Below are 9945 nucleotides of genomic sequence, written 5' to 3' on the forward strand. Positions count from 1 at the left end.
CTTTGTTGCCTTTCTCCTTTTTCGCAGGCCACTTTCCTCCCATCCTATTTCTTCAAATCCCCTTGACTTTTTCCCATTTTATCTTTCTTTAATAAGAATATGCTAACTTTTGCTTTGTTGCAAGTTCTCTTTTTGGTTTGCTTAATTCCTTATCTAAATTAGTAGGATGTCTTAGAGAGCAATATAGAATAATTTCTGTCCTAAGAATTGAGACTCTGTGCTTTCCCATATACTTCAAAATCCACATGGATGTTTTCCTACCAGTAACATTTCTTTCAATAATATTTGGCTATGTTTGTCACTTTGCGTTTTTGATTTTCAAATCCACATACATTTTCTTTAACGCCTTTTTATTGATTCTCCCATGACTATTCATCATGCCTAAGTTCCTTCATACTTATTAGCTTTTTAGCTGCCCCTTGGAGAATCAGCTGCTTCTGTCAGCATTCTCTAAGGCAGCCCTTTCAATGCAAATTATGATGTGAAATAGTTTGTACTTTGCCAGTATTTTTGTAGATAAATCAGTAGATCAATCATTGCATGATTTTCTATGAACTTGATTTTTTTAAAATTATTTCAGATCTTTTTTGTTCTGCGTAAGAAAAATAGCCAAGTGACTTTCCTGCATGTCTTCCATCATACCATCATGCCATGGACCTGGTGGTTTGGAGTCAAATTTGCCGCAGGTAGCCAAGGGAGAGTTGGGATCATGTGCTATAAACAATTACATTTCTGTATGTTGTAAAGACAAATTCTGTCCTTAAATGTGATTTAGAAGAAACTTAAAACATCAAAGGACTACTTGGATCAAACATCTGACTTTCATTATTATCTGAAACATAAAAGTAAGACTTTAACCTAGATCCTTCCCCTACCCTCCATTCTTTAGATACACTTGATTTTTGGGTATAGTCTCCTATCCATAATGCTTTAGTTGCTTTGTTTGGATTTTATTTTTTTCCCATATAGTTCTATTAAATATCATTAAATAAATAAACAGTAAAAAAATAAAATGGTAGAAGCCTTAGTTTTATAGAAATATAGTTAGTTATCTATTCCTTATAGGTTTCCAGGAAGTTAAAATGTTTATCTCAAGTTCCAGTCTTCTTTGCATTCAAAATTCCAATAACTGATACACACCTCACCCCCTACCAACTCTTTAAAGATGTGTCAAATTGTGGTTGAAGGATGTTGTTTGAAGTTGAAACTGGTTTAAATCAAAAGCTTGGCACACAGCCTCTTTTGTTCATTTGGTTTTGGTTTTATGCCTCTGAACATCTAGAATCGGAAAAAACAGGTTAAGTAATTTTACCCTATCATCAAGTGCTAAATAAATGATGTCCCCAAGGACATGTACTTATTAACAGATGTTGGTTGGGAGATTTATTTATTTGAAGTTCCTAAATTTAAGAAGTCTTCGAGTAGATCTGCAGCCTTAAAATTTCTCTGAATAGCTCATTTCTATGAGGCATTCTGACTTTGTAGGACAAAAAAGAGAAAACAGAATTGAGGAACACTTGTTTGAATTTTAGAGTCTCTAGGCATGGGGAAAAAATCCTCATGTCTCAGAGCATGAGAGGGCGTGAATGAGCCATTGGCATAAAAGAGGTACCAGAATCTAGAGGAGCTGAAAGGACTGTCCCTACCATGGCCTAGGAGCATCAGATTTTCCAATATATGAGGTGTTTTCTTTGCCCAAATTGGCATTTGTATGTCGGAGTTTTTAAAAGTAAATGTCACTATTCTTTCTGGTAATGTATGTTATATAAAAATAGTCTCATCTGTGTCCATTTTACAAATCAAGGATAGCCATATTACTTAATCTCCATTATTTTACTTCTCTTTATATGTTTTTGTTTTCTCTTATATGCACATCAGTTCTCTGTATAGTGATATTCATTGACATCTTTATTCATGTTGCCCAAAAATGGGAAAATACCTAACCATTCCATTAGTAAAATGGTTATGAATTCCTGTGTATATATAATTGTGAAATGCAAATGATACCAGGAGACATTTAGCTCGTCTTCTCTTTTAAGCAGTTTGACTCCAAAATTATCAGACATAGGTGTCTATTCTATTTTAAAGTATGCTAGAAAAAGTTCTTTCACACCCTTATAATTTATTTATTCAGATTCCTTCTCTGAGACCAGAATATTACATCACAACACTGAAAAATATAAATAGGAAAAAGATTGGGAGACATTACCCCAAAAGACAGTGATTTAGAGGGACTAACACAAAAAGTGCTTTCTCTCTCTGTCTTTATCCTTCTCTGTATTTTCTAATTTTTCTATATTGAATAGCTGTATGTTTTATAATAGGAAAAATGAGCTTTATTTGAAGAGTAGAGTTGAGCACTTTTCTAATATCTGTCTTAGACCCATGGATAGTCTGGCTTCCATTTTCAAACAAGCATTACTTTCTTTTCTTTTCTTTAAAAGATTTTATTTATTTATTTATTTATTTATTTATTTGACAGAGAGAGAGAGAGGGAGAGACAGATCACAAGCAGGCAGAGAGGTAGGCAGAGAAAGAGGGGGAAGCAGACTCGCCGCTAAGCAGAGAGTCCGATGTGGGGCTCGATCCCAGGACCCTGAGATCATGACCTGAGCCGAAGGCAGAGGCTTAACCCACTCAACCACCCAGGCGCCCAAGCATTACTTTCAATAATGAAAATTGAAACGTGAAATTCTTTGGTTTTTTTAATGTTACTGTGTTTATGGACATCAAACACTTTGTAGTGGGTTCATTGACTGCACCTTAATCCCCCTTCTGCTTTACAAAATGTAAATACTTTCTCCTATGTTCAATGAGTTGGCATTTCTGTTCAGTATTGCATGTGGAATCTAGAAAATACTTGTATACCTAATACCTATATAGTGACAGGTACAGCAGTAAGAACTGAGATATTTCCAGAAATGTGGTCTGGCTTTGGCTTTCATTCCTAGAATGAAACCGTCCAGTTTACACTGTTCTTTCAAAAACTTGAGCACAGCTGATCTCAATCTAGTATTTAATTTCCTGTTTGCCTGCTGTACAATTCTGTGGCGTAAAAAGCATTCCAACTTTTCTTTGGAATATGGTGGGAATGTTTCTCTGGCAGGTTTTTATATTCATTATGCACATACTCCCTTCCAGAGATATGGGGAATTGTGGCAATTACCCTGGTGATTCCTTTATTTTTCGAAAAAGGAATAGAATGAGATGGTACTAATTGCAATACATTCCAAAATGTTAGCTTTGCAAAACTATTGTTGTAAAGAAGAAAGCAGACTTAGAAAATAATTTATTAGGAAAGCCTTCCAAAGAAGATGTGAAAAACATTGCTAATTAAAATGTGACTGTACTGTGAACAAACTTATTAACATATCTGAGGGAATAATCGTAACTAGACAAAATCAGCAAGTTAATCTTATTTGATAGCTGATTTTGGTTAGTAACCCTTACTAAACTAGCTAGCACTAGTGTTAGCTACACTAGTGCTTTGTTAAATTCCTGTCCATAGGATCTTCATTTTAGGACATTTAAAAAATAAAAGATTCTGGATGGGAAATAGTCTACTGAAAAATGGGACAGGTATCTTGGTGAGAAAAAATCTCTGATATAGTTTGTTTCCTGTGTGTTTATATAATCACAAGACACAAAAGGACATAAGAGGTATTTAGCTTATGCCCTGTTAAGCAGCTTGACTCCTTAACTATCAGAAATAGACAAATACTATATTTTTAAATCACCCTAGAAAAGGTGTTTTCACACCACTATAATTCATCGATTTCAGTTTCTTTTGGGAAAAAAGACTAATCCAAATGTAAATAATAAAAGGTGGGAGGTTGGTAATAAGCTTCATTAATTCAGTTTCTTCTGACTTGTAATTTATGATAATTAAAGAATTGGCTACATTTTTATTCTACTTAGAGAAAGTTTATGAAGCACAGTACAGCATAAATGAGGCATTGGAGGAATATTTAAATTACTCAAAAATAATTATTTAAAACATGTTATTTTAAAGGTGTACTTTAGCAGTGGTAGTATCTAGAAGGGTCTAAGAGTTCTGCAATTATGAATGATTATAAAAATGTAATTAGTTTCTACTATGCAACAATTTTTATTTTGCTTTAAACTTTCTGTAATACATAGCGTTTATGAACCTGGTCCTTTTTCTAATGTAATTGTTCTATATTTTGACGTTTCACTTTATTTCTAGAATTAAAGAATACTAGAATAAAGAAATTAGAATATTTTGGAGAAGAATTTAAATCCCAGATCAAGATCACTAAGCTGAATCAGGCTATACATAAAGAATGCAGCTTCTTTGAGATTCTGCCTCTTAGGAAAGATGCTAAGGCAGACTTTTCTGTTTTTTTCTCCTGCTATCAGCCAGTCACCTTGTTACCCCTTCCCGGGTACTACAGGTCCAGCTAAAGACAATTGAAATGATCTTTACTTCTGTTCTCCCAGGGTTCTTTGCTTCTACTCTAAATTGAATGTGATCAGTAGGAGATATAGTGATTAGAAGAGGAAAATCAAGATAGGAAGACACAATTGATAATAATCAAATGGAAGCAGTAAGCAAAGATGGCTTAACAATTATGACTATTTTGGAAAAACAATAATTGTCTTTAATTAAAGCAAACTTAGCATAGCCTCCTAATGAAAGGAGTGTATATATATATATATTTTTTTTTAAGATTTTATTTATTTATTTGACAGAGAGAGATCAGAAGTAGGCAGAGAGGCAGGCAGAGAGAGAGAGGAGGAAGCAGGCTCCCCGCTGAGCAGAGAGCCCGATTCGGGACTGGATCCCAGGACCCCGAGATCATGACCCGAGCCGAAGGCAGCGGCTTTACCCACTGAGCCACCCAGGCGCCCCAAGGAGTGTATATATATTTTTACTGCCAAAGTTTCATAGCACCAGAGAATGGATTGTGACACATTCATGCGGTGCAATACTGTAATACTAACAGCCGTTAAGAAGGCAAACTACTAATCACAGCAACATGGACAAATCTTAAAAAAAAATTATGTTGATTGAAAGAAAGTAGGCTTCAAAGATTATCCTGTAAAATTCTATTTACATGAAGTTTAATATCAGGCAAAGGTAATAGTTGATAGAAGTCAGCATAAAGTTTATGTTGAGAGGTATATTCTTGGAAGGGGGGCATAGGAACCGTATGTGATGTTGGAAATGTTCTATATCTTGACTTTGGTGGATGGCTATGTGGGTGTATATCTATGTATACAATCATCCTTTAAGGTTAGTGCATTTGTGTACTTTATATATGTCAACCTTCACTGAAAAAATGAATTTGATTACTACTATTAAATATATACCATTTCAAAAAAATAAACTTAGTTTGTTAAAGTGAACCCAAACAAAAGACCATCTTAGGGTTAAGATATAACAATAAATAAAGGCATTCTCATTAGTTTTTGAACGTTTGCATCTTATATTTCACTGAATGAATATGTTATCCAGCTCCCTGTAATTTGATAGCAGATTAACAAATTGATGTTGTATATGTTTTTCTTTCTATTAAAATTAAATAATTATTCTAAAATCTCAGTTGACAAAAATGAATCTCATTTTAAGGAGCATTGCCCCCAATTTACAATAATTTTATTTTCCAGGTGGTTTGGGAACATTCCATGCCTTTCTAAATACAGCCGTACATGTAGTCATGTATTCCTACTATGGGCTCTCTGCACTGGGACCAGCCTTCCAGAAGTATCTATGGTGGAAAAAATATTTGACATCATTACAGCTTGTGAGTAATTAATTTTCTTTAAAACCAGATATAAAACTAAGCTGGAATAATTTCTCTTCCCTATGAATCAGAATACTAACGAAGGAACAAAAGTTACAAAACAATAGGAATATAGAGTGTGTGGCCTCAAGAGTGCATCCCATCATTATCCTTTCCATGTTATTTAAACTTTTGTAAAGAACTGTGTTGGAAACAAAGTATATTTTTGGTAGCCAAGAGCTCAGACAGCTAAACCACAATGTGTATCTTTAGGCTATCTTTGTACTATCTTATACTTTTCTATAAAATAAATATAGTTATGGGGTACCTGGGTGGCTCAGTCATTAAGCATCTCCCTTCGGCTCAGGTCATGGTCCCAGGGTCCTGGGACCAAGCCCTGCCTCGGGCTCTCTGCTTGGTGGGAAGCGTGCTTCTCCCTCTCCTGCTCCCCCTGCTTGTGTTCTATTTCTGACTGTGTCTTTCTCTGTTAAATAGATAAATAAATAAATAAATAAATAAATAAAATCTTAAATAAATTTATGATAAAGATAATCTCAAAGTTATTTGCACTGCAGCTGGCACAATATTTAATTAGGAGTTAGAAATACCATCTAAAGACTTTGAGGGAGGGAATATAACTTTGAGAGGATTATGAGTCTTCCTGTATGCCTGGCTCTAAGTCTGGTTTTCCTCCAAATGATAAACATACATGCGGATGAAAGAGGTAGGGAAACAGTATACCGTATATATTGACAAACTGACAGTGCTCTAAATAACCAAGTGTAAGGAAATAGTGAAATAAATTATTTTAATTCCTACTTTGCAATATTATAAAATCAGGAAAATTATTCACCATTGCTTTCTTTTTAAGTATTTTATTTTCTGATTGTGAAGTAACATATGCTCATCACTGAGAAATTTGAACATCTAACTAAGCAAAGAGAAAGAAAAATAAGCCTAATTCCACATGTATGTGAATACCTGTTGCATGATTTGCATTATACTGCATAGACAATTTTGTATTGGGCTTTTTTCCCACTTATCCACTTTTAAACATTGTAAAAACTTTTTTTCATTAATGTGGCAAAATGCTAAAATAGAAGAAAGAATAGATATAATTATCTAAAATGTGTTGGTTATACACAAACACACCTGCATCAGATATTGGCATGTCACTGAGGCTTTCAGAGGTATCATCTTTATGTCTGCCAAATGAGAGAAATAAGGGTAGCTACTGCATAGGAATGTCATGGAAGTTTCTTAAGATAATGCAGGGAGGGGCGCCTGGGTGGCTCAGTGGGTTAGGCCTCTGCCTTCAGCTCAGGTCATTATCTCAGGGTCCTGGCATCGAGTCCCATATTGGGCTCTCTGCTCAGCAGGGAGCCTGCTTCCCCCTCTCACTACCTGTCTCTCTGCCTACTTGTGATCTCTCTCTGTCAAATAAATAAATAAAATCTTTTAAAAAAATAGGATAATGTAGGGAAAGTTGAAGATGATCAAAAAAGAAATTGAAAAGCTTAACTATGGTCATAAATGGAAGAGTATAGGTAACGGTTATTTTTCATTTATGAATTTTTACTTGTCTAACATTCCCACAGAACACATGTTGCCTTTTAATCAGGAGAAGAAAGAGATGCAAAAAATCGGGACATTAGCCTGGGGAGTGTTCCTTTTAAGATTGTGTAGACTGTTTGGGAACAAAGAGCCCTTGGACATCATGAGGAGTGTCATCAATACTGTTTCACTCCTTACAGATTCTCTGCTGCCATTGGCAGGATATATTTTTATTCTGATATGTCACCTGTGGGTGACAAGTGGCAGATACCACGACTCAGGGATGCTTTGGCTCCTACGAAATTGCTAGGGCTCTAATTACAATGATTGTTTCCCCAAAATTGAAATACCTCATCTAACAACAAGACAGATTATTTGAAACTGAAGCTCTTCTAGAAAATGAGGCCATAAGAAAGTGGTCCCACCCACGTGTATTTCATCAAGTCAAGGACTCAAGACAGAGACTTGCCAAGAAAACCTTCTCAGGTGGTTCTTTCTGTGGGTTCGAAGGGGCTGCTGCCCTGCCCAGCTCCTGGGCCATTTACGTAGGGCCGCCAGAGTTGCACACTTGGGCAGGACTGAGTAGTGGTTGCCCATTCCCATCTGGATTTTTACAATGTCCCACCCACTCTGACTCCCATGGAGGCTCGATTTAAAGATAAAACCCCCAACCCAATCTTAGTAACCTAAGATGTGGTTGCAGAGTGTTTAAGCATAAGCAGCGAAAGAATGCATTAAATGATTGTGCCTTTGTGACTGCATATCTGAATAATATTTTTCATTCTTTCATCTTTTAGGTCCAATTCATTATTATCACCATCCACATAGGCCAGTTCTTTTTCATGGAAGATTGCAAGTACCAGTTTCCAGTCTTTCTGTACATCATTTTGAGTTACGGGTGCATCTTTCTGCTGCTCTTTCTCCATTTTTGGTACCGTGCTTACACCAAAGGCCAGAGGCTGCCCAAAACTGTGAAAAATGGAATCTGCAAAAGCAAAGATCACTGAAATGCAAGCACGACACGAATCTATGAATGAGACTGGTATCTTACTTTCCTTGACAATCAAGAGCTTTATGACAAATCAAGTGCATTTTGTATATTTTTCAAAACCAAGAGCTTGTATTTTTATGATAAGTTATTGGGGTTTCTGATATTTGAGAGCCCAAGGTCCCAGGTAACAGAGTCTAAGTAGAGCCTAAAGCAGGTAGCTTTTCAGCTGCGTTTCAACCTCATCTAAAGGTCTTATTTAATGCATTTTGTTATGGTGAAAGGAGGATATGAAACAGTATCGTACTCTTCAAAGAAGTCCAGCATAGATGAAAATATCATCAGGTATTTTGACCGTGGACAGAGATCCATGCCCTACTATAGATTCCTTCTGCCAGCTCTGAAAACCTCTGACTGGGAATTTTGGCTGTTGATTATATTCAGAAGACACTGTATTTACTCTAAAGTTAAATTCCTATCCTAAAGAGCTAACACTGGTGAATATTAAGTGAATTTTTTGTAAATTGTCATTTAACATCACTAACAGTAATTTTTAATGGATCTCTTGTGTAGCCACCACCAGTTTCACTGATAAGGCTTCCCTACAACACTTTTGTCGTATATACTGTTTAAAAAGTAACAATTCTTTCGGTTAGTACCTTGATGCGCTTAACACTAAGGTTAAGTTAATATTTTGAAAACAAGAGGATTTGTTCTGTAGCTTAAGGAGCACTGTGCTATTCCTATTTTGCAGTTAACTTTGTGTATTTCTGGAAAGAGGTGAAATTTGTCAGTGGAATAAGTACTCTGTAGTTCAGTGGGAAAAATCTGTTGTATTATAACATCACTTTCTCATATTGTTATGGCTTAAAGGATTATCTTGTTAATATGTATTGGTTATATATATAAATGTTCAAATCCTTAGCACAATGCAGGTACCCTTAAATCATAAATGATTTCAGACCTCCCACTATACACAGTTTCCAGAGATGAGTTAGAGTTCTTTGTGAAGCAACTGGAGGAAAATGGTTGCACAGAAATTCTCCAGGGACTATATATGGTTATGTTAAGGGTCTCAATAAAGAGAGAAAGAGCCTGTTTAATAGTTGGTATAGATACACTGCATGGAGAAATGTTTCCCAGAGTTATGAACTAATTAATAGCCTGGATTTCTTTTTTCAAACCTATAAATTATATAATGAAGACTTGAAATTCATTTTGCCTACTTTTGTTTTTTCACAATTACTGCTTTCTAAAATTCTCTTGTTTTCCTATTTTCTTGCTGGCAAACAGAAACTACTGGTCAATAGACTTTTGTGTCAGAAACAATGATGTTTGGACATTTCTGAATTTTTCCCTATTGGTTTTTCATTCTTGTTATATTTATACTTGATTTTGAAGGACTGCTTATGCCTATATGACTTTAAACAATTAATACTTATGGGTCTCAGTTATGTAACACACAGTGATAGCATTATCCATCAGAGCCTGAGTTTTTCCTCACTGTGAATTCTTATAGTTTGATGTGTCACGCCAAGTATTTAATCTATACCATGGCCTTCTCTCTCACACTTACCAGATTTATAAGGTTATTTGCTTTTAAGTGACCTTTACTGATTTCACTTGCTTACAATATGAGAAGATAAGAGTTGATAA

General features: G+C 35.3%; 1 protein-coding gene across 2 annotated transcripts in view; it reads left to right on the forward strand.

The window, feature by feature from the left end:
* Positions 1-9618, forward strand: part of ELOVL7 (ELOVL fatty acid elongase 7) — a 78493-nt gene extending 68875 nt beyond the window's left edge. For both annotated transcript variants that reach the window (XM_004744602.2, XM_013052322.2), the window contains 3 exons: positions 581-686; positions 5632-5768; positions 8099-9618. In XM_004744602.2, the coding sequence (XP_004744659.1) occupies positions 581-686; positions 5632-5768; positions 8099-8308 (453 nt within the window). In that variant the 3' untranslated portion in view covers positions 8309-9618. The remainder of the gene's footprint in view (positions 1-580; positions 687-5631; positions 5769-8098) is intronic.
* The last annotated feature ends 327 nt before the right edge of the window (positions 9619-9945 follow it).

The sequence above is a fragment of the Mustela putorius genome, unplaced genomic scaffold (genome assembly GCF_011764305.1).
Source record: "Mustela putorius furo isolate JIRA1106 unplaced genomic scaffold, ASM1176430v1.1 tig00000145_pilon_pilon_pilon, whole genome shotgun sequence".
Lineage (NCBI taxonomy): Eukaryota > Metazoa > Chordata > Mammalia > Carnivora > Mustelidae > Mustela > Mustela putorius.